The sequence below is a fragment of the Mangifera indica genome, chromosome 3 (genome assembly GCF_011075055.1).
Source record: "Mangifera indica cultivar Alphonso chromosome 3, CATAS_Mindica_2.1, whole genome shotgun sequence".
In the NCBI taxonomy this organism is placed as follows: Eukaryota; Viridiplantae; Streptophyta; class Magnoliopsida; order Sapindales; family Anacardiaceae; genus Mangifera; species Mangifera indica.
In genome coordinates, this window is record NC_058139.1 from 16,109,525 (window position 1) to 16,135,510 (window position 25,986).

The 25,986-nt window shown below is 34.9% G+C and overlaps 1 protein-coding gene across 7 annotated transcripts; it reads right to left on the reverse strand.

Moving 5' to 3' along the window:
• Window positions 1-20,914: 20,914 nt before the first annotated feature.
• LOC123210102 (CBL-interacting serine/threonine-protein kinase 1-like) lies at window positions 20,915-25,583 on the reverse strand. 7 transcript variants are annotated; one of them, XM_044628302.1, is made up of 12 exons: window positions 25,166-25,582; window positions 24,796-24,858; window positions 23,126-23,197; window positions 22,934-23,041; window positions 22,750-22,830; window positions 22,477-22,656; window positions 22,155-22,376; window positions 21,983-22,069; window positions 21,743-21,859; window positions 21,568-21,651; window positions 21,410-21,484; window positions 20,915-21,314 (listed from the first exon to the last, which is right to left on the reverse strand). In XM_044628302.1, the coding sequence occupies exons 1-12, from the start codon at window positions 25,388-25,390 to the stop codon at window positions 21,252-21,254; spliced, it is 1,377 nt and encodes a 458-aa protein (XP_044484237.1). In that variant the 5' UTR covers window positions 25,391-25,582; the 3' UTR covers window positions 20,915-21,251. The 7 variants fall into 7 exon arrangements, 6 of the variants coding, with proteins under 6 accessions (XP_044484237.1, XP_044484234.1, XP_044484236.1 ...); XM_044628299.1 differs by having other exon boundaries at window positions 21,983-22,087; window positions 25,166-25,578; XM_044628301.1 differs by having other exon boundaries at window positions 21,983-22,087; window positions 22,155-22,367; window positions 25,166-25,575.
• Between the last annotated feature and the right edge of the window lie 403 nt (window positions 25,584-25,986).

Below are 25,986 nucleotides of genomic sequence, written 5' to 3' on the forward strand. Positions count from 1 at the left end.
ATTTAATAGCTAATAATAAATTTGCATGCTATATTAGTATCTAACTAACTTTCCAGCAAGTGTGAAAGCAATAAATTATAGGTGGCTAATTAATGTGTATAGAAGAATAAAAGGGAAATTGAAATTTTTAGCCTTATTTTAATCCGTGTATATATATATGTCACTCATTTCAAACTTTAAATAAATATACCACAATAGTAATTTATTTTCCCAAAATGCCTTTCTTGAAATGATCCATACAGAGATTCTCTCTTTTTCTTTGCAACTTTTTCTCTCTTCTTTCTCAGCTTTCAAGTGAGGAAGGAATCCCTGCAACATAAAAAAAATAAATTATTAATGGAAGAAGACACGTGATTGAACAATAAAACCCATGAGAAAACTGTTATAAAATTTTCAACTTGGACATAAGGGAGGGAGAGACGAAAATTGCTAAATTTATTAAGAGAATTAACATCTGCTGCAAAGACATCATAGCAAAATAATCCACATTCAGGTCAATCTTGACTTAAGCTCGTATGTTATGTGTTTTCTTTATGAACAATTGAAAATGAAATAAGTATAGTAGATCCATATTCATAACTTCATGTAAAATTTAATTTTATTGTGATTTCATGTTGTTAGATTGTTTAATGCTATTAGTTCATGTTGTTTTTATTGTTTAAAGTTGTTATAATATTGTTTAATGTTGTAGTGATGGTTATAAAATACCAAAATGCAGGCCAAGAAAAATTATAGACAAAGAGTAGGTTGGTGTTAACGCCAAAGGTTAGCGTTAATGCCAACCCCCCGGACCCCAGTGAATTTATTTATTTATTTTTGTTTTCTTCTATTGCACTCACTTCCTTTATTTTTTATGCTTGTTTATTCCAATTTGGTGCTCGTGTGTGTATTGTTTTCCTTGTCTTAACAGAGAGTTACATAACAAATTACAAAATTGCCACTGTCATTTTCTTCTGTTTTTTATTGCCTTGCTTTGATCAATTTTTGTACATCACTTGATGATATGATAGTTTAATGTGTTATAAATACGTATGTATGAAGCTTGGTTGCATTGGTATTGCATTTGGGGTTTAATTTGGAAAAATTGTAAAGTAGTGTAATTTGGAGTTTTTATGTTTTTAGGTTTATTTTTAGTCAAGATGGAAAAAGCTGTATTTAAGATTCGCTATAGAGGCCAATGGGTTGAAGGTGATGATAATGTAGCAAGATATGTTGGTGGGAATGAGAAAGGAATGTGTATTGACACAAATGTTGATTTTGAAGGATTTATTATAAGAATCAACTGTCAGTCAAATGTGCATGTATTTATACTAAGTGATGTGAGTCCAATGGAGATTGTGGACGATGATGATGTGGAGTTTTTGATGGTTGTAGCAAGAAGTTCACAATAATATACAAAACTTTTTGTTACCGAGAGTCAAATTGACAGAAAGGATAATCAACAAGGCAAAGATGCTTATGAGGAAGAAAGAGAAAATTATCCGACAAATGCGTGGGCACATCTACAAAGTTTTCAAGAGTTTGGTAGGAATTATGGTGTTGATGATGATAATGACGACAACATAGATGAGGATTATGAAGTAGAATGTAATGAGAAAATGAGGATGATGATGATAATGATGAAGAATTCTTGGGGTTTGATGAAGACATGTACGGTGTTCTGAGCCAAGACGTTGGTAGTAGTCAAAGTTATTCTTGTAACGAGGGGGCTAAATATAGCACAAGACGTCATGGCTTTATGAATATTAGAGCATATCCAAGTCACATCCATAATCCAAATCTATTTCAATGGGTTCCTAAGCCTATTGTTAATGTTAATCGGGCAACACAAAGGGGTAATAATTTATAAGTGATAGGTTTTTATAACTCCAAGGTAGAATTGAGAGCATTATTTCGAATATATGCCTTAGAGACAAGAATTCAATAGAAGGTTGGTCACTCCGATAACATACGGTATAAGCTTAAGTGTATACACCCACAATGTCAATGGCGGGCATGAGCAACGAAAGAGCAAGATGGAGACTATTGGGTCTTACGACATATAAACGAGACCCATACTTGTCACGAGATCAAATATTGCCACATCATAAACAAGTTGGTACAGAATTGTTAGGAAACATACTTAAGTCAATGTTTGTGGTTGATTGAATTTATCAACCAAAGAAAATTATTTCAGACATGGTAGATAGGTACAAAATTGACATATCCTACACGCAAATATGGTGTGCCAAAACATATGCAATAAATGTATTACGAGGATCTTCGGAAGAGTCTTTCGGTCTATTACACAAGTATTGTCATAATTTGGAGCTTAAGAACCTAAGAATTTTGACACGTATTGATAATGATCTGGAAAATAGGTTCAAGTTTTTTTTCATATGTATGGGGTAATCTATAAAAGGGTTCTAACAATTCTGTCGTCTGATGATATGCATTGATGCGTCACACTTAAAGGGAAAGTATTTTGGGTTACTTTTCATTACTGTTGCAAATGATGGTAATAATCAAATTTACCCACTCGTATTCGGTATTGAGCACAAAGAGGGAATAGATACATAGACACCCTTTTTGACATACCTTAGCATGTGCATTGGTGATTTGTCGAATTTGGCCATTATTTCTTATTGCCATCATTCAATAATTATGTCGGTCACAAACGTATTGCCTCATGCTCGTCATAGGTTTTGTAATTACCACATAAAGGGTAACATGTGTTCGCAGTTCAAAAAAACTAAACATATTAAAGGATTATTTTGGAAACTTACTAAGGCATATCGCCTCATAGACTTTCAAGTTGCTATGAGTAGAATTGCCAAAGTAAATCCCACTGTAGTAGCCTATTTGACTGACATTGGGCATGAAAGATAGGCACGTGCCCACTTTAGAGGATGACGGTACAATATTATAACGACCAATACTGTTGAGTCTTTCAATGCTTTGACATAGACTGCTCGCACTTTGCCTATCATTATATTGGTTGAGTTTCTTCGAAGCACAATGCAACATTGGTTTTTTAATAAGCGAAACATGGCTGGTTCGTATAACTAAAATTTTAATGATGTTTCTATCTTTTCGTCGCATTTATTTTAGTTTTTTTTTTTTTGCAGGTGAGAGATCTCACCTATTAACACCATGGGCTGAGGACAAGCTTGCTTAATATGTGTTTAAATCTACCAACATGGTTGTTAAAGCAATCAACAGGTAACAATATGAAGTTCATGATTCATGATAACAAATGTTCATTGTGAATCTTCTATATCGAATACGTGATTGTAGGAAATTTCAACTTTCCTAGATTCTGTGTGCACACGCTACAAGTATAGCAAGGTATAATACCCTATTGGACTGTGTAGGCTAGGTTAGTACATATTACTCTGCTGAATATTTACGTATGGTGTACGAAGAAAATATTAATCTACTAAAGGATCAATCAACTTGGGCACTATCAAATATATATGTGATTTATCCTTTAGTGACAGAGTAACGAAAGTCCGATCATCCTTCAAATCATGCAAGAAGACCTTCACAAGGAAAGGAAGTTTGACAACAATACTATAACCGATGTCATCAACCTAGGCATACTTGCTTGAAATGTCAGAGTCTAACTCCAGTGCCTGTGGTTGGCTCGTCCCGCACACCAAGTAACACACAAAGCTGAGGTCATCGTAAACACGGTGTAACTTATACGGTCGAATAGCTTATCATGGTTAATGTTTTGATTGCATCTGATATTATAATTTCAATTGTATATTACATGTTTAATTTTCTATAATTTATCTGTTGGGTTTTATACAAATTTTAATGTATTGATTTTTTATGTTCAGAATCTTACATGTATGCGATAGCAATGGATCAAAATAGTATAATGGAATTACCACAACATTTATTTGTTAGTCTATCATTTTATGTATATATTTGATTTTTTGCCTATACCATACATCAATAAAACAATAATAAAATACATCATTCAAACAATAATAAAATTACATCCAATTCATATGCATGCCCGCCTACCCATGCCTTAATCGAATTCCTCAATGCTTGTATTTTCACAATCTAATTGAATTTAATAAATACAACTAATTAAGTAAAGTCTGCTAACATATAAATAAACCCATAAACACTAAATACTTACTGAGGGCCTTTCTTTGGAATATGATTGTAGTCATGCGCTTTCTTAGCCTCCTGGAATGTTTCGATATAAAATTAAATGGTCAATCTCGGGCAAGGTATTCCATAAACATAAGTAAAAAAACGCCACAGTCTCCACTTCCTACATCTTGTTTTGGCACATTACGAACACGCTTGTATTGTAATGTCGGTACAGTATTTGATGGTTGAATTCCCTTTGATGTATAGAAATTACTCACCTTCATTAGGTGTGTTAGTATCCTATATGGCATCATTAACTTCTTCACCCTCTTTAAGCTAATGGTATATTGGACAGAGTCATATACATACAACTTTCAATTGTTGATATCCAATATGCCACACACCTAATGTTAGTTGTCGATGTTGAGAGGAATGAATACCTTCCAACCAATAAAGAGAAATAAGTATCAATAATCAAATATATTGTAAACAACTTACAGTTGTACACCACCTTGTCAACACTACTCCATGGTCAAAAGAATTTAGTTGATTGTTGAGGTGAGATGTCATTGATTTGATCTAGGAAAAATATGGGCCACTTCATATTTGCACCCAATGGTTTAAACTCATCGTAGCACTGTAAGAGAAATCCAATGAACTTGGTCGAAACAGTCGTCCAGTTATAATTTGGAAAAGATTTACGGAGTATTCCCATGAAAGTTTTGATGTGTTGTGTACACAGATAAATTACAACATAAGTTGAAAGTGATAACTAATATGAACAAATACAAAGGAAGGGTATATACCATGTTTTCCAACCATTGCCCCAGTGTTACAATTTAGGTCTCCCATGGTTTGTGCATATAGGCGGTCATTCTAGTTGGTCCCCCGAAGAAGACATGTCAAGTGTTATTATCTTATGCATGACAGTACCACAATGAGAACTCTGAGTAGGCCTCAGCCAATAACAGGTTTAGAAGACGATCCTCAGGTATGAGTTGTTTATTTTTTTTGCCTTTGTTAGATCTGTCAATAGACTTACCAACTGTTTCCCTTTTCGTAGCACACATCCAAATATTGATACTTTTTTAGTTGTCATCGGCTTCTAAACAGTTGTTGATTGGTCCTACACTTGTTGTTGGACATCATCGTCCGATGAGTCGTCCAACTGGAAAAACAAAAAAAATTATGCTTTTCTTTATTTTATAACACAACTAATTGAAATAAAAACTAAGTATAGTGGATAATAACCTGTCCTAATCCTAATGCCTGAACATAAGAATCCTTAAGTCATACAATTCGATTATTTAATTATGTCTGAAGTTCTTACATCTCCCCCTAAAGCATCGATATTTGTTGTTACCATTGGTCATGTATCTCCCTACGAAACATCAATGTTTGTTGTTGCCAATGCAATTGTATCTCCTCATGAAACACTGATGCCTGTCGCTCCTACTCCGCACATATCATTACAGCGTGCTAGTTCAATTACTATTACATCTGAGAGTTTATGCCTCTTTCATGTTCCATTAAGATCTATTGAAGATAATCGTCTGATATACCACTATACTATGTCCCGTGGATCGAGTCTCTTATAGGCTCGTCTATCTAGTGCTCTCAATGATGAGAGGCGTGAGAAGTAGACATTTGTAGAGGGGAAACACGTACATTATCAAAGGCCCTATAAGACTCTCGAGGGTGTGTAGTGTGAAAGGATGACACCTGTGGAGGGGATGTCTGTCCAATATGAGATGTCCTAGGAACAATAGGTCTGGCACTTCGTGGTGAAGATATTCGTACGGAAGTGATGAAAGACTGTGAAGACCCTCTAGGGGCTATCTAAAAGACAATAGGATGATTCGACTAGATGTCATCATCATCGTTTGAATCTATAGACTTGTCATCTAATGATGTCGATCCCATAAACTCCAGATCTCAGATATACCACTTAGAGTAACGCTCAGTCTCGGTCAGATGTAATGCAGTTGTAATCCCCTTTTGGAACATAAAGGAAATTTATAAAAATTAATGAAATACAGAATAAAATAATAAAATATAAATGAACAACTTACTAGAGAAACGTCCCAAAATATCAATATGTCATCCCATGTAGGTAGTATAATTGTTTTCCATTTCAGGATACGAAGAATTTGATCATTTACTTCCAGATGGATATAAGGCAATAGATTCTAAATCATCTCATAAATCTAATACTACACAATGTACAACATTTATGGTTAGTATTTACAATAATCGGTATAAATGTAAACTTTATTTATTATATGATACTTACTTGAAAAGCAATCAGGTATCCCAAAACACTGTAACTGAGAAATGGGAGTGGACTTGTGTATGACGGATAATGTTTAACACAATACTGATATTTGTTATGGATACCTTTCTGCATTGAGTCAAATATTTTATTCCATGTCAGTGTCCCCATGGGTATCGACTAAATGCATCTAAATTGTCCACTAAATGCAAAAAATGATCAGGTATTTTGGTTCTGTTATCTGCCCCTAATAATCTTGTAAACGCATAATACAAGACTGCGAAGTTCACTACATCGTCATCATTGTCTCCTCAAATTTCATTGTCGAATGTTTGCTCGATCTCCCCATGGATAACAACCTATGAATATTTTAGAAGTATTCCTCTCTCAATCGAGGCGTCTCCATGCAATCAACGTAATTGGCCACGTCTATGTCCTCCCTAAAAATCAGACAAGTAACTAGTGCAAACTCAATAGGGCTAAATCAGAATTCAACACCATTTATTCTGAACCACATTTCTTTGTTTGGGTTCTCGTGGTTGATCATACGAAATAACATTGCTTGAATAAATACAACACTAAACCGTAGCTCCACCAAATCTAATAAGTGTCCAAAACAAGTTGTCCGAAAAATGGCTCTCTGAGTAAATGTTAGTTTGTTCCTAATTATAGTCACAATATCCATCTTTATCTGAAGCAACATGTGCACTTGGAATCTGTACGCCCCCTCTTGGTAGTTAATTGCAAATGTCTGAAAATATATATTAATTCGTTAAATTACATTAATGAAATATTAATGAAAGACAATCATTTTAATCACAGATTAATCAAACAAACATGATTATCATTATTAAATTAACATAATTAGCATAAGCTAATGTAACATTAGAATAAAAATGTAATACCCTCAGGTATATTTCAGGGGCAATTATGTCTTTTGACCCTGTTTTGAGATTTTTCTCATTTTAAATATATATATATGTATGGGTGTGTTATATATATATATATATATATATATATATATATATATATATAAATGCAAAAAGTCAAAAAGGGGAAAAGAAAAAGAAAAGGAGATAAACGCAAGGGAGAAAAACAAAAGGCAAAACCAAGACTTTTTCATCATTTTCGTCCATATTCCAGCAGCCTCCAGCAGCCACCATTCTTCATATTTTCCTTTGCTTTCTTGAAGAAAAAAGAAGGATTTGAAGGAGTTGGAAGATAAGAAAAAAAAAAAAAAAAAAGAGAAGCACCTTGGAAGCTTTGGTAACCAAAGATCTCCTTCTTTTCCCTTTCATCTATGTTTATATGCATGTTATGTGAATGTGTTAGTGTGTTTTGGTATTGATTTAAAGTGATCTTGGTGATAAAGGAAACAAAACAAGGAGAAGGAAGCCAACTTACAAAGATTTGGCTTGAAACAAGGTAAGAGATATCATCCTTGATATGTGACATGTTTTAAGCTTTTGGTTCCTTAGATCTAGGTTATAAATGTTGATTTTGATGTTGAGGAATATTGTTTTGCCATTTGGGAAGTCTATGTATGTGATTTTGTGTATGGCAGAAAGTTGCATAATATTTACAGTTTTGCCACTGAGTTCGTCCCATGTTTTGGCTGCCTTATCTGATGAATTATGAGTGCTATTATATCTTGTTGGAAAGCTCTTTTAATCCTCTTTCCAATGATATATAGCGTGTATGAATTAGAGATCATTTGGATTGTTAAAGATTGTATAAACCGAAAGGACCGTTTTACTAAATAAACAGAGGAGGCAGTTTTGTCACTGAGTTTATCTCATGTTTTGACTGCCTTATATATGGAATTATGAGTGCTATTATATCTTGTTGGAAAGCTCTTTGAATCCTCTTTCCAATGATATATAGCTTGTATGAATTGGGGATCATGCGAATTGTTAAATATTGCATGAAACACAAGGACTGCTTTATCAAATAAACAGGGGAGGCAGTTTTTGCCACTGAATTTATCTGCTGTTTTGACTGCCTGATTGAATGAATTATGAGTACTATTATAGCTTGTTAGAAAGCTATTTGAATCCTCTTTTCAACGATATATAGCTTGTATGAATTAGGAACCGTTTGGACTGTGAAATTGTATGAAAAAGAAGGCTGCCCTGTCAAATGAACAGGACTGTAAACAGTATTTCACAGTTTGGAAAGAAAAGAAAGAAAAGAAAAGAAAGGAAAGGAAAAGAAAAGAAAGGAAAGGAAAGGAAAGGAAAAAAAAAGAAAGAAGAGAAAAAGAAAAGAAATAAAAGTAAGAAAAGGTTGGGACTCAAGATTCAAGGGTCGTCCCAAGAGTAATGTCTGGTGAGTTATGAATAAATTTAGATGGAAGCGAAATTAGTAAGATATAAGACTCGCATGTATGCTATAAACTATGAGGGGGCACTTTACACTACACCGCCCGTAGTAGGGCACGTCCGCAGTAGGACACGTCCGTAGTAGGACATAGACCCCTAGTAGGGTCCGCTCACAGTAGAGCATGCTCACAGTATAGCTCAATTCAGATTCAGAAATAGTGTAGTGAAAGAAAAGAGCTTGAGCTTAGAAAAGTGTCAAATCCCTATAGTTAGCTTCCAGAAAGTATTAAATAGACACCAGATGGGACAAAGTATGACCCAAATAGTAAAGAGTGAACTAAATTATCCCCTCAATCTCTTATAGAGGTTAGGATGTGAGGTTGAGTCCCAAAAGTGAGTTAGAACAGGAAAAAGGGATAGTTTACTTAATTTTTCCCCTTACTGAGTGTTCTTATCACTCACTCCCTTTTCTTTCCTGATTGCAAGTACAGGTGATCGAGGTAGCTGCGAGGCAGGGTCAGGTCAGCGTAGGTAGATCCGGCTGGAGCAGGTTATCTCTGGTTTATATTACATGCATATAGTGGCATGTTTTTATCGACTTTTGACTTTTTGAGATTATGGTACAATTGCATATGATTACTCCTTGTTTTCAGATGCTTTCAGATGAGTTTTCATATGAGTATGTACATCTTTTGTTCGCTTCCAGATTTTTAGTTTTCTTGGAATACTTTCTAAACACTTTTAATGATGCATTTATTTTAAAAAAAATAGATGCTACGAATATTAATTCGTAACATTTCTCCTTCGATGGATAGTACTTCTAGGGAGGGATGTTACAGTTGGTATCAGAGCATGATTTTGGAACCCAAAAGATGTTTTCTAAAACAAAATGGAGTAATCAAAGTAATACAGAGATGGAATACCCTCCAGCCACGCTGACCACCCTCGCAGCCGATCACTGTAGGTTAAGTTTTCATTTATACCTGCTGAGTTTTATGAAACTAATGTGTTCATTTTCAGGACCTATGAGTCAAACTCCAATAGATCCCTCTCAAAGGAGCCAAAGTGAAGGAACAGCCCCTCAAGTACCCCAAGGGGCACTCAGTGCACATGATGTGCGAGAGATTTTTAGGGAGATGATGAGAGAGCACAGAGGTGCTCCTACACAGGGAAGTGAGACAACACATACGCCACCAACTCAGGGACATGATGTAAGAGAGGTTACTTCAGCATCTACAGTAGCCCCAGTGAGGACTCAGTTGCATCCTATTTTCAACCTCCCCAGTATGCACCAACCTCAAAAATTTGATGGTGCAAGGGACCCAATAGCAGCTGAAGAGTGGTTGGAATCAGTAGAGAGTGCCATGGCCTTGTTTGACATAACTGACCAAGAAAGAGTGAGATATGCCACTTATCTTTTCAAGTCAGGGGCAAGAATCTGGTGGAACATAGTCAGAGAGACGATCAATGTCTCAAAGATGACCTAGTCCGAGTTCAGACGCAGATTTGAGGTAGAGTACAGGGGTGCTGATGTTACTTGTATCAGGGCCCAGGAGTTTATCAATCTAGTGCAAGGGACAGACTCGGTAAAAGAATATTCTACAAAGTTTAATCAATTGTCCCAGTATGCCCTCGAGATAGCTAGCACAGAAATGGGGCGTATGCAGAAGTTTGTGTATGGGCTGGATCCAGAAATAGCTCGAGATGTTATGATCGGGGCACAACCACCTAGAACTTATGCAGAGGCCCTTGATAGAGCTTTGATGGCAAAGGTTTTTGTTAGGGGGAGGTTTGGTCAGACCACAGGGCAAAAGGTTACACCTCCCTCTACCATGCCAACTCCCCCAGTGAGTAGTGGTTCAACTTCAGTACAGAGAGGCCCTCCTCCAGAGCGAGACAGGAAACGTAAACGACCCCTCCAGTTCAGAGGCATGAAAAAGAACTAGAAGAGTGGAAAGAAACAAAGAGGACCTGAGATACCAGCTTGCCAGAAATGTGGAAACACCATAGAGGAGAGTGTTTGACAGGTCAGGCAGTTTGTTTCAGATGTCGTCAGCCTGGACATATTGCTCGTTTCTGTACAGCTGCCCCAGTGAGAGTAGAGCAGCATCAGCCTATAGGAGAGGCTACAGCCAGAGTTTATACGATCACCCAGGGCCCAACAGAGGCTAACCCATCAGCAGTCATGGGTCAGATTCTCTATCTTGATACTCATATTTATGTTTTAATTGATTGTGGGGCTACTCATTGTTTTATAGCCAAAGGTTTGCTTGAGAGGTTAAAGTTGCAACCTGTTAGAATAGCCTAGAGGATTATGATTGAGTTGCCTGATGGGGGGTTAGTTATTAGTGAGATGATGCTACTAGGACAGAGTATTATGATTCAAGGTCGACAGTTACTAGTGGACCTGATTGTATTTGAAATGCCAAATTTTGACATGATTTTAGGGATGGATTTTTTAGAGAGATACGGAGCTGAAATTGATTGTAAAAAGAAGAAAGTGAGATTTAACTTAGACTCTGGAGATCAATTCGAGTTCGGTGAGAGTCATATCCAGAGTTTGATGATCAGTATGTTAAAAGCTAATAAAATGTTGAAAAAGGGGTGTACAGGATATTTGGCTCATATAGTGAGCAAAGTTGAGTTAAGTCCAACTATTGAGGAAACACCAGTGGTACGTGAGTTTCTAGATATGTTTCCAAGCGAGTTATCGGGATTAGCTCCCGAGAGAGAGATTGAGTTTAGTATAGAGTTGGTACCTGGCACAGCACCTATTTCAAGAGCACCCTGTCGAATGGCCCCTGCCGAGTTACAAGAATTGAAAAAGTAGCTTCAGGAGTTATTAGATCATGGTTTTATTAGACCGAGCCATTCCCCTTGGGGAGCTCCCATCCTATTTGTGAAAAAGAAAGACGGGTCTATGAGAATGTGCATTGATTACAGAGAGCTAAATAAAGCCACCGTTAAGAATAAGTACCCGTTACCCAAGATTGATGATTTATTTGATCAGTTGAAGGGATCCGTGGTCTTCTCCAAGATAGATTTGAGATCTGGTTATCACCAGGTGAGAGTGACAGAGAAGGATATACCCAAGACAGCTTTCCGAACGAGGTATGGCTATTTTGAGTTTGTAGTGATGCCATTCGGATTGACAAATGCCCCTGTAGTATTTATGGATTTGATGAACAGGGTATTTCACGACTGCCTGGATAAATTTATTGTGGTATTCAGTGATGATATCTTAGTATATTCTTGCAGTCAAGAGGAGCATGAAAAACATTTGAGGTTTACCCTCCAGAGATTGAGAGAGAAACAATTGTATGCCAAATTCTCAAAATGTGAATTTTGGCTAGATAGAGTTACCTTTTTGGGGCATGTGATTTCAGCAGAGGGTATATCAGTGGATCCCAGTAAGATCGAGGCAATAGTTGAATGGCAGAGACCAAAGACAGTCAAAGAGGTTCGTAGTTTCTTGGGTTTGGCAGGGTATTATCAGAGGTTTGTGGAAGGATTTTCCAAATTAGCTAGACCTCTTACAACCCTCACGAAGAAAGCAATGCCATTTCAGTGGTCAGATGCCTGTGAGACAAGCTTCCAAGAATTGAAAAGAAGATTGACTACTGCTCCAGTATTATCACTTCCAGAGGAAGGAGTTGAGTATGATTTATACACGGATGCCTCACATGGTGGTTTAGGAGCAGTGTTGATGCAGCGAGGCAAGGTGATAGCATATGCCTCAAGACAATTGAAAGAATTTGAAACTCGATACCCCACTCATGATTGGGAGTTAGCAGCGGTAGTTTTTGCTTTGAAAATTTGGAGACACTATTTGTATGGGGTAAAATGTAATATTTATACTGATCATAAGAGCCTCAAATATTTCTTCACTCAGAAGGAATTAAATATGAGGCAGAGGCGATGGCTCGAGCTAGTAAAAGACTATGATTGTGATATTAAATACCATCCAGGCAAGGCTAATGTGGTTGCAGACGCCCTTAGTAGAAACGTGATGATATCACAATTGACGGTCCAGAGAGAAATTCAGAGAGAGATGGACCGAGAGCAGATTGAGCTCGTGATTGGAGCCTTCGCTAGGTTAGAGATTCAACCCACTCTCATAGATGAAATTCGAGAGGCTCAGACACAAGATGAATGGTGTCAACAGAAAATTCAGAAAGTAGAAGAGGGTCTCGAGGTAGATTTTCAAGTATTGAATGGAATTCTCAAATTTAGAGATCGAGTGTATATTCCCCAGATAACTGAATTGAGACAGAGAATTCTTACAGAAGCTCATAGTTCTCTTTACACTGCCCACCCTGGGGGTGTAAAGATGTATCAGGATTTAAAAAGGCATTTTTGGTGGTCAGGCATGAAAAAGGATATAGGTGAGTTTGTTACTAGATGTCTCACCTGTCAGCAAATTAAGGCCGAACACCAGAGACCTGCAGGGTTACTTCAGCCTCTACCTATTCCAGAATGGAAATGGGAGCATATCTCCATGGACTTCATTAGTGGACTCCCTAGAGCTCAGAATGGATGTAATGCTATCTGGGTGATTATTGATAGATTGACTAAGTCAGCTCATTTCCTGTCCATCAAAGATACTACTACCACAGATCAGTTGGGGAGATTATATGTTAGGGAGATTATTAGATTACATGGTGTACCCAAGACCATTGTATCTGATCGTGATACAAGATTTGTATCAGCTTTCTGGAAAAGTCTCCAAAGATCCTTGGGTACTAATTTGGCATTTAGTACAGCTTATCATCCTCAGACAGATGGTCAGACAGAGAGGGTTAATCAAATTTTGGAAGACATGTTGAGAGCTTGTTGCCTAGATCATAAAGCTACGTGGGTAGAAATGTTGCCCTTAGTGGAGTTTGCTTACAATAATAACTACCAGGCGACTATTCAGATGGCACCTTATGAGGCCTTATATGGTAAGAGGTGTCGTTCTACTCTTCACTGGGATGGGATAGGAGAGAGAGATATGTTATCCCGATCCCTTGGGCCCGAATTGACCCAAAAAATGATTGATGATGTCCAACTGATCAGGTAGAGAATAAAACAAGCTCAAGATCAACAGAAAAGCTATGCAGATCATCGACGTCGAGACTTGGAATTCAATGTAGGTGAATTTGTATTTGTAAAGGTTGCTCCATTCAAGCATTTGATGAGATTCAGAAAGAAGGGAAAGCTAGCTCCCAGATTTATTGGTCCATATGAGATACTTGAGAGAGTTGGTAAAGTGGCTTACAGATTAGCCTTACCAGCGAGTATGGACCGGATTCATGATGTATTTCATGTCTCATCGTTAAGAAAATGTCTTGGTGATCATTCCCAGATTGTGAATACAGAAGATATTAAGTTATCAGAAGACCTTAGTTATGAAGAAAAACCGATTCAGATACTTGACAGAAGAATTAAACAACTAAGGAACCGACAGATTCCTCTAGTAAAAGTCTTGTGGAGAAGCCAGAAGTTAGAGGAGGCTACCTAGGAAATGGAGCAAACCATGAAGGAGAAGCATCCAAAGTTGTTTTTGTGAATTCCGAGGACGAAATTCTTGTGAGGGGGAAAGAGTTGTAATACCCTCAGGTATATTTCAGGGGCAATTATGTCTTTTGACCCTGTTTTGAGATTTTTCTCATTTTAAATATATATATATGTATGGGTGTGTTTATATATATATATATATATATATATATATATATATATATATATATATATATATATATAAATGCAAAAAGTCAAAAAGGGAAAAGAAAAAGAAAAGGAGATAAGAGCAAGGGAGAAAAACAAAAGGCAAAACCAAGACTTTTTCATCATTTTCGTCCATATTCCAGCAGCCTCCAGCAGCCACCATTCTTCATATTTTCCTTTGCTTTCTTGAAGAAAAAGGAAGGATTTGAAGGAGTTGGAAGATAAGAAAAGAAAAGAAAAAAAAGAGAAGCACCTTGGAAGCTTTGGTAACCAAAGATCTCCTTCCTTTCCCTTTCATCTATGTTTATATGCATGTTATGTGAATGTGTTAGTGTGTTTTGGTATTAATTTAAAGTGATCTTGGTGATAAAGGAAACAAAACAAGGAGAAGGAAGCCAACTTACAAAGATTTGGCTTGAAACAAGGTAAGAGATATCATCCTTGATATGTGACATGTTTTAAGCTTTTGGTTCCTTAGATCTAGGTTATAAATGTTGATTTTGATGTTGAGGAATATTGTTTTGCCATTTGGGAAGTCTATGTATGTGATTTTGTGTATGGCAGAAAGTTGCATAATATTTACAGTTTTGCCACTGAGTTCGTCCCATGTTTTGGCTGCCTTATCTGATGAATTATGAGTGCTATTATATCTTGTTGGAAAGCGCTTTGAATCCTCTTTCCAATGATATATCGCTTGTATGAATTAGAGATCATTTGGATTGTTAAAGATTGTATAAACCGAAAGGACCGTTTTACTAAATAAACAGAGGAGGCAGTTTTGTTACTGAGTTTATCTCACGTTTTGACTGCCTTATATATGGAATTATGAGTGCTATTATATCTTGTTGGAAAGCTCTTTGAATCCTCTTTCCAATGATATATAGCTTGTATGAATTGGGGATCATGTAAATTGTTAAATATTGCATGAAACACAAGGACTGCTTTATCAAATAAACAGGGGAGGCAGTTTTTGCCACTGAATTTATCTGCTGTTTTGACTGTCTGATTGAATGAATTATGAGTGCTATTATATCTTGTTGGAACGCTCTTTGAATCCTCTTTCCAATGATATATAGCTTGTATGAATTGGGGATCATGTGAATTGTTAAATATTGCATGAAACACAAGGACTGCTTTATCAAATAAACAGGGGAGGCAGTTTTTGCCACTGAATTTATCTGCTGTTTTGACTGCCTGATTGAATGAATTATGAGTACTATTATAGCTTGTTAGAAAGCTATTTGAATCCTCTTTTCAACGATATATAGCTTGTATGAATTAGGAACCGTTTGGACTGTAAAATTGTATGAAAAAGAAGGCTGCCCTGTCAAATGAACAGGACTGTAAACAGTATTTCACAGTTTGGAAAGAAAAGAAAGAAAAGAAAGGAAAGGAAAAGAAAAGAAAAGAAAGGAAAGGAAAGGAAAGGAAAAAAAAGAAAGAAGAGAAAAAAAAAAGAAATAAAAGTAAGAAAAGGTTGGGACTCAAGATTCAAGGGTCGTCCCAAGAGTAATGTCTGGTGAGTTATGAATAAATTTAGATGGAAGCGAAATTAGTAAGATATAAGACTCGCATGCATGCTACAAACTATGAGGGGGCACTTTACACTACACCGCCCGTAGTAGGGCACGTCCGCAGTAGGACACATCTGTAGTAGGACATAGACCTCTAGTAGGGTCCACTCGCAGTAGAGCTCAATTCAGATTCAGAAATAGTGTAGTGAAAGAAAAAGAGCTTAAGCTTAGAAAAGTGCCAAATCCCTATAGTTAGCTTCCAGAAAGTATTAAATAGACACTAGATGGGACAAAGTATGACCCAAATAGTAAAGAGTGAACTAAATTATCCCCTCAATCTCTTATAGAGGTTAGGATGTGAGGTTGAGTCCCAAAAGTGAGTTAGAACAGGAAAAAGGGATATTTTACTTAATTTTTCCCCTTACTGAGTGTTCTTATCACTCACTCCCTTTTCTTTCCTGATTGCAAGTATAGGTGATCGAGGTAGCTGCGAGGCAAGGTCAGGTCAGTGTAGGTAGATCCGGCTGGAGCAGGTTATCTCTGGTTTATATTACATACATACAGTGGCATGTTTTTATCGACTTTTGACTTTTTGAGATTATGGTACAGTTGCATATGATTACTCCTTGTTTTCGGATGCTTTCAGATGAGTTTTCATATGAGTATATACATCTTTTGTTCACTTCCAAATTTTCAGTTTTCTTGGAATACTTTCTAAATACTTTTAATGATGCATTTATTTTAAAGTATTTAAAAAAAAAAATAGATGCTACGAATATTAATTCGTAACATTTCTCCTTCGATGGATAGTACTTCTAGGGAGGGATGTTACAAAAAAAAAAATTAGATTATCAGTAAATTAATATGCATGATGTCATTTTTCATAAAAAGAGAAAAAAAATTGAGTGTTCAAAATATTTGATGTAAGATTATCATTTTTTAATTTTAAATGTCATTTAAGCTACATTTTAGATTTGAATCACCAGCAAACAATAATAAAATTTCAATTTCCCATAATAAAATGCATATGGTGCTTTCACTCTAATTTTTTAATATTTCTTTTTCTCTTGTCATATATTATTCTTTTGGAAGAGTTGGTTCTCTTCATCTGTATTTCTTGTGGAAGTTTTGCTTACTTCCATAGTAATTTTAGTGAAATATTCTGCCTGACAAAGCTTGGCAGGAACGCCAAAGCTTGGCGTTTCTGCCAACCATGATACGCCACTCACCCAATTTCAAAATAATTTGAATTTCAATATCAAATTAATCCAATTTTTTCAAATTAATTGAAATTCGGACCAAATTTCAAATTAATTGAAATTCAGATCCAGAAATTTCAAATTAATCCAATCAAAACAAATTAATTCAAATTCGGACTAAATTAAAATTCAATTTACATTTAATTTGGATCAAAATTAAATTTGATATGATATATTTCTACTTCCATTTAATATAACGAAACTTGACCTATCTTCTTGTCATTACATTGATAGTATTGATGATCGATGAAGCTGTTTGCTGAATTTTCTTCATGAACGAAAAAAAAATCCAATGATCTATACGAAAGCAAATACTTTTAGAGAAAATATGGAAGCAAGCAACCAAACACTTTTGGCAAAAAATATTTACAAAACTTGCATATATATATGGAAGCAAGCAAAACTTCCACATGAAAGGTAAAAAGGCGCAAACAAGAGCATGAGGAATATATTCTTCTCTGGTTGTCAGTGAATTTTTTATAAATATTCATTATAATATTCCATAATGATGCGTTTCTTATTCATATATATTCATTGCACTTGCTGAAAACATGACAGTGCATTATTCCATCTTGATACATTATTCATATTCATATCAGTGCATTATTCCATCTTAAAGCACTTGAGATTTAAAAAAAAAAATTATTCATAGCAAAGATGCAGGAGGGTTGGCGTTGACAAGGGTTGGCATGACACCAACCTTTTTTAAAAACCCTTACTTTTAACAATTAGTAACTTTTTTTTCCAATTAAACGCCAATCCTTCATTTCTGTCAGTTAAACCCTACCAAATGATCTTTTTTGATCATCCTAGTAGTTGGGGTCTAATATAAGGTATGAAGTGGATGTGGTCGAGTTTTGGTGGATTGCTCTTTTTGTTTTATATCCTTACTTTGAAGAATTCTTAATCTGAAATCTGTTTCACTTTTTAGTTTTTTCTTCTTTCTTTTGTTTATGAAGCATTGGCTCCATTCTAGAGCACTTGTTTTATTTTTCATAGTATAGTTCCAAAGTTGTAGAGAAAAAGAGAGAGAATCTCTCTACATGAGTCCTCACTTAAAAGCTGAGGAAGAAGAGAGAAAAAGTTATAAAGAAAAAGAGAGAATTTATGTATGGGTCACTTCAAAGGGATATCTTGAAAAAGTAGATTATTATTATGATATATTTATTTAAATTTTGAAATGAGTGATATATATGTATACACGAATTAAAATAAGGCTAAAAATTTCAATTTCCCAGAATAAAATGACAAGATATTAAATGCATTGGATGACTATATTTATTGTAGGAAGAAAATTAGGCAAGATATTTGCCATAGGCGACGAGAGTTAAGTCTATATAAACCCTCATTTTGTACAAAGAAATACACAAATTCCTCCTTTAATTTACACTCAATCTCTCATTCTAATTACTTCTTCAGTTTCCTCTCTTCTATTATCATATAATTTTAAGTACATTTATAATAGGGTATCAACACAAATTATTCAGGTATATTATAATATTAGTGGTTTTTTAATTATGTCATTATCATATTTATATATTACAAATATAAATATCTCAATTATAATATTATTCTGTTTACAAAATACAAATTATAAATTTTTTAATTACTATTATTTTGTTTTTTAATTTTTCCATTTATAATTTATGTTAATGTAAATTATAATCAACTTGAAGTTTGATAAATCTTAAAAGATAAAGACCAAAAGTCCTAAATATCATTAAAATATTTATTTATATTATAGTGATTATATCCGATTTGTAACCTGAAATTTATAAAATCATGATAATATATGAGTTAGAAGTCTTAAGTTTCATCAAAATATTTATTTTATAATAGTTTTATCTCATTTGTAACTTGAAGTTTATATAAGTTGTGAAAAGATATGAACTTGAAGTCTAAAATATCATCAGAATTAAAGTTTTATAAAATATAATATTTTGAATATTAATTACAAAACCAGAAATTTTATGAATATGAGACAAATATGAACCTGAAATTCTAACATAGTTTATCTTCATCATATCACTAATTTGTATTACTTTTATCAACTACTTGTTGATGAAAATGACAAATCTCATAAAATTTCAATACATTGCCCGACAATTGGATGGAGAAAATTATACTGAATGGGCCCTTGACATGATTCTCCATTTGAAATCCATGAACCTTGTAGAAGTTTTTTTTTTTTTTTTGGTAATTAAGATATATTAACACCAAAAAGAGCCTTACAATAGGACAAGCCCCTGGGAAAATCCATGTAAGATAAATCAAAAGCTATTATTTTCCTTTGACACCTCGTCCACAAAGGATTTGAAAAAAACAAAACATTGTTTTTGTCTGCAGATCGAACACAATTCAAATAAAATACTTATCCATCAACCAACGTTTATTGAAAACTTATTCAAATGTTTTAACATAAATAAGACTTACCTTTCAAGCACTCCAATGGTCATTTAGTCTCTTAATCCAAAAAATGACCTATTTCATTTTAAAGAAAATGATGAATAGATATTCGATCATAAAGTACCATATCTTAATGTTATTGATGTCTTATTATATTTAGCTCAATGCATTAGACCAGATATATCTTTCACAATAAATTTATTGGTCGAATTTATCTCTAAACCAACTCATCGCCTCTAGAACAGAATCAAACATATATTTTGTTATTTATGTGGAATTAGATATTTGAAATTATTTTATTCTATCGAGTCCTTTAAAAAATCCTAGTTTAGTTGAACATGCAAATGCTGATTATCTTTTTGACTCTCCTATGCATATCCACAGCCTAAGTATGTAGGCTCTCTTCACTGTAATAGCATTTTGAAACAACAGATTGTATCGTAGCTAGTTTTGGTACTTGGAGGAGGTTGAGTCCGACTGATTAGATGGATATAAATACTTAATATATAGATATTTGACAAGTTTTAAGTTGGTGTTCAGGCAAAAGGGTTCAAGGCCATAATGCTGGCTGCACCTGAGCTGGCAGCACTGCGCCTTAAAGGTCTTCCAACCTCAAATCATATTGGTATTGAGACTGACTAGAGAGATCTAGTTTTCCGCTTTCTCCACAAGAATGGTGATGGTAGTAGAATCAGCATTGAGGAACTAATGGAAGTGATGGAAGGGCTTGGGGCACTAGAAGAAAATGGCACGAGAAATGATGCAGCTTCTTGATTCAAACAGTCAAGCTTCTCTGAGCTCTGATGTTTCAAAACGGGTAACAACCGATGGCATAGTGATGTAAGTGACAACGAAATCAGAAATTTCAGTCACATCCTGGATTTCTATTTCTGATGTCAAATTAATATTTGTTGTTCTGATCAATTATTTGTTTTTGAATGCTCATTTCGTTTAAACTTCCTCAGCCTGGATCAGAAGTTTATTTGAAACTTTCATACAGTAATTGTTGATGTTATATCAACTCTGCCCTTCTCAATCTTTATGCGGGCTGAAGTTTTGCGAAATTTGAAGACAAGGATGATCAAAACAAGCCCATTTTAAATGAAGAAGCTTCAATGGAAGATAACAGTGGCTTAATTCAGGTATATGATACTGCAAAGAACTTGGCTATAGGCTTGCTAGTAAGACCCGCATATTCACCATGTAGATAATCTATTTTCTGTGTGCATAGTGCAATTACCATGTGGTATACATTCTTTAAGGATCATTTTTTTTATTTATCTTCCCATTATATAAATGCTAAGCCATGTACAAGAAATAAATGGATGCACAATGGCAGTTATATATGGTGGCTTGTGTGCCGTAAAAAGGTTATACTTTATATCAATATTATTTCACTTGTGCCATTCCCATCTGCGGTAATGGGGTTCATATGAGATTTCATTTTGAATTATATACCTGAAACAGAAAGGTTACTGCCTTAAACATAAATGACACTCATGATTTATTTACATGAAAATGTACCTATATGCACTTCGGATATTTGAAAGATTCTTCTTGAGGCTTAGATTTCTTGATGTAAATATAGCACCGGTCCTCAGCTGGTCACCGATTCTTGGCTTGTTGGAGGCTTAGATCCCTAGATGTTGCTTTAAGTTCGAATAAGATCCACATGTCCCAGTTATGTGGTCAGCAACTCTTGGCTTGGAGGTTCTTTTAAATCACTTGATAGCTTTTTGCATAACTACATGAACCAAAAGTTTGATTGAAATGTCAGACATTGAGAAGAGAGTGAGGGAGACAAATGAGAGGAACAAAATTAAGGAAAAGGGGGGCTGCCTGTCTGTATGTCAGTGTGTCTCCATATGATTTTCTTAATTCAACTACATACAAGGATGGACTGATCTCAAATACCTGAAACAATAAGACAAGAATTAGTTTAACAAGGAACAAACACATTTTGATCACTACACAAAATATTTTTTTCAGAAAAGTACCTCTGCTGCAACTGAAAGACTACCTGAGCTTTTCTGTGCCCTGTGCTCCAATGTGGCCTTCAACTGAATACATAAACATTCCAACTTAACGTTGAACATGAATTATTGGATAAATTAGATTATGGGAAATTAAATGTAAGTTACAAGGTGAAAATTTAAGAAAAACTATACTAACCTTGACATTTTTCTTCTGTACCCGAAATCCCATCTCTGTCACAATATCCTCAATCCTCTCAATCAAATCTTTGGCAGATCGATTGGATGTAAATCTTATCTTTCTCTCAGATACATCCTAAATTACCCAACAGAAAGTAGAAATTTACCTGTCAGAGATATTAAAGAGCCTTTATCTGGTAGCTTATAGTTAATGTATAAAGTTTTATAAACTTTCTGCTTGGTCTACTTTCATTCTTACCTCTTTCTCAAAGAAACCAGAGAGATCTAGGTATGAGGACATTCCAATCAACTGGAAAGCATTGATGAGGGTGGGCAAGCCTGGATTCTTGTCAGCATCCAATGGCTATAACAAAACAATAATCCTCATCTTAATCAATTTAATAATGCATTTAAATTTCTAGAGTTCTTACCACTTCTTGCATTGAGAAGGCTTCATCGTCAACGAATATATCTTCATCCTTGTCGTTCAGGTCTTCAGGAGTATAATCCTGTTTGAACCATTCATCGGCTTTGATATCTGACATTGTTATTCGCTTAATAGGATTTGGTTCAAGAATCCTCCTTAACATGTTTTGAGCTCCAGGTGATAACCATTCTGGTATCTTGGTATCTCCCTTGAAGATCTGAAATTTCTTAGCAAAACATATGGCACATAATGAGATTCTACTCATTTAAATGTCTTCAATAACAGGTCCATTTAGAAGGAGTAAAGAAGAAGAAACTTTTTGTTACCTTCTGATATAGAACAGCAAGGTTTCTGTCATCGAAAGGGAGGTATCCAGTGAGAATTACATACAAGATAATGCCACATGACCATATATCTGAAGTAGCACCATCATAACCTCTATTGGCAAGAACCTCAGGTGCTACATAGTTTGGACTTCCACAGGTTGTATGCAGTAACCCATCATCCTGACATTTCAAATGAAATTGAAGAATGAGATCAGCAACAGACATGATATAAAAAATTTCAGAAGCTTTCACTTTTCCAAGTAGAAAACTTACCCTAAAATGCTGAGGAAGAGCACTGAGACCAAAATCAGAGATCTTTATATTTCTGTTTGAATCAACTAGAATGTTCTCTAACTGCAACATTAAATTACTGGCACCGTATTAGAATGATAAGCTTACAAAATAGTAAATTGCATGATACAATCATGTTGTATTCGATTCTGAAATGAGTATATACCTTGAGATCCCTGTGAAAGACACCTTTGTTGTGACAGTAACTGATGCCATCAATTAGCTGCTGGAAAAGCTTCCTTCCTTCAGCTTCAGGAAGTCTTCTCTTGGATGCCTACAGAATATGGCTTATTAGCATAAAATGCAGATGAAAGCAAAAAGGAAAACCTTAAACAATTATGTCTGGATCAGTCCTTACAATTCTGTCAAACAACTCTCCACCAGTAACGTATTCTAAGACCATATAAATTTTGCTCTTGCTAGCCAAGACCTGCATGTTTATTATTATGTGGTCAATTGATAGGTACCTGGGCAATTCTCCTTCATAGCAAGTCTCCTATCAGTTACCAACACCATACCAATGATGGTAGCCGGCACAAAAATGTTCTTTAACACCTCCTAGACTCTTCTTCAGCGACACAAATAACACAAGGCAAACCCCCAGCAAAGAAAGCACCACTCAAGGCAATAGAATATTGTAATAAAAAGAAGCAAATACTGAAATGTAAATTTGTATTAAATATTCTCTGTAAAGCATACAATAAAGGTTTTAATACAAAGCAACTGTCATTTCTGGGCTTTTCTAAATATTACTCAAGTCTCCTAATACATAACTCAAACTTAGAAAATGCAAATTACGCAAGGCTTTTGAGAGGCCTGCTCTCTCCCTTCATTTCTCGTACTTTTTCCTTCTGATTTTCTCCCTCTTTTTCCCTCTCCCTTCCTCTCTTTATCTCGTGTCTAACCAACTCTTTCTCCTCTTTGAGCCACATGTCTCTCCTCATTCTAAAGAATTCTCAAATTCCAGTTGTGGTCCCTTTGTAGTGATGATCCCCTGCTCTTTTTCTCACGCCACTTATTGTAAACCCTCCAAATTGATATGGGTGTTCTAACATCATTTCATTACTCATTTTATTCAAAAGCAATGCAACTAATTCATTGTATTATAATTATGTATAGAGTTCATTAAACAAGTGCCACCAAAGAATTCATCTCAAAGTCAAATCAACCAACCAAAAGATCATAAATAATTCATCCCCTTGTCATAAAAGCAAGAAAGTACTCATGACTGGACTAGAAAATAAGCACATCAATGTAATGAGAAGATGATAAAGATAGGCAACACACAAGATGCACTATAATATTGTAAACTATCCTAAGAAATAATAGTAAAAACAAAAGGAGGTGAGTCAGAATTTGAAACAACCTAATTTGCCTTTGGTTTCATGGTTAGAGTAGAGTTACAGAATTAAGGAACCAACCAACACTTGCTAACTTCCTTTTGTTGTGGACCCTTCCATGGACTTATTCTGATTCTTTTTTTATTTCTACCAACCACAAAAATGTCCACAAAATCATCCACATGGGCAGCTGTAATATTTTGAGGGATGTCCATGAAATTCAAATTGAATTAAAAAAAATCTATTAAATATGTAAATTCTACCCTATGTGAAATTACTTGATTGGGTACCGGACTTCATTAGTTTTTACTTGAACAAATCCATATATATTAACTCACTGGTCCTAGCCATGTGAACCGATGAAGGCTAATTAATGTTAAAAATACATGGCGATATTGATTCAGCAGACTTGGATGAACAAGCCCATGATTCAAGGGCATCCATCAATCCTTCTGTTTTGCTCAACGACACGTCATTTACAGAAGGATTCTACCTAAAATGGATAGGAAACACAACCTGGCAACGTTTTTGAAAAACATTGTTCCAAAGATTAAGGAAGAGATTATATTAGATGAAGATGTTCTTTCTAAACCGAAAGGATACGGATAAAGTTATATCTAAACTACATGATTTTAGCATTTATAAATGAAATCAACATGGTAATTATCAATAGTTTTTAGTATCAAACCTCATGCAATCTGATAACGTTTGGATGTTTGAGAAGCTTCAAGGTGGCAATCTCTCTCTTTATCTGGGAATTTTGCACAACATAACTTAATTAATAAGAGATTTAGAATACAAAGAATCTAGTTGATGATAAAAGGAGCACAAAATAGTGTCTCAAAAGAAAAGAAACAAAAGTACCCAGATCAAAAACCAAACACATATACCGTTTTGACAGTCAATTGTTGGAAAAAAAATAAAATAAATAAAACTTTGAAGCCAAAAAAATATGCTGTCATAATTGACCACATTCCAGAACCATAAATTTTTCCTGTGTAATAGTTCCAGACTCAGCGAAGTTGTATACAAAGACATAGATTGGGAAAGAAAAATACCTGATCAGTGATTTTGAGGTCGATGATCCTGTTCTTCTCAAGAATTTTGACAGCAAAAGCTTGACCAGAATCTAATTTCTTAGCCAATTTAACTTTTCCAAAATTACCTTCACCCAAAGTCCTTCCCAGTTCATAATTTCCCAGTTGCATTCCCAACTTGGTGGTGGTGGTGTTGTTCTTCTTGGAGTCGTCTTCTTCTCGCACTGTCAGCTTGTTAAGCACCATTCACAATTAAGAATAAGAATCTTTTATTGCAAATATGATCTAACGAGCCAAAAAGTTTGTTAGGGAAGAGTTGAATAATTATGGTGATGGGTTGTGGTCATGGAATGGAACTGTTATGATAAAATAATAATTAAATAGAAAGCAGAAATAGAGAGACAACCGTATTTATAAAGGCTTCTGAATTTGTGAAATGGCCGACACCAACCAGGCCATTATACATCAGTAAAACTATTTACACATATACAATAGAACCGTATTTATAAACACATATACATCAGGTTATCATACAATAGAACTTTAATACAGATTTTTTATATACAAATATATACACATATAAATATATTATAATAACGATGAAATGATTTTGAATTAATAATAAAGTAACATTTAATCAAATAATAATATATTATCCCAAAGATTAGCAAAATTGATAGACATTAGAATTTTTCACACTTGTAAAATCTTGATTTACTTGATACAGTAATTGTAAATCCGATCACTATACTTTGGGTTTATTCGTCCAACAAATATAGACAAAGTCTCTAGTTATCAAAAAAATGATGATACATTTATGTGTGTGTGTGTGTGTGTATATA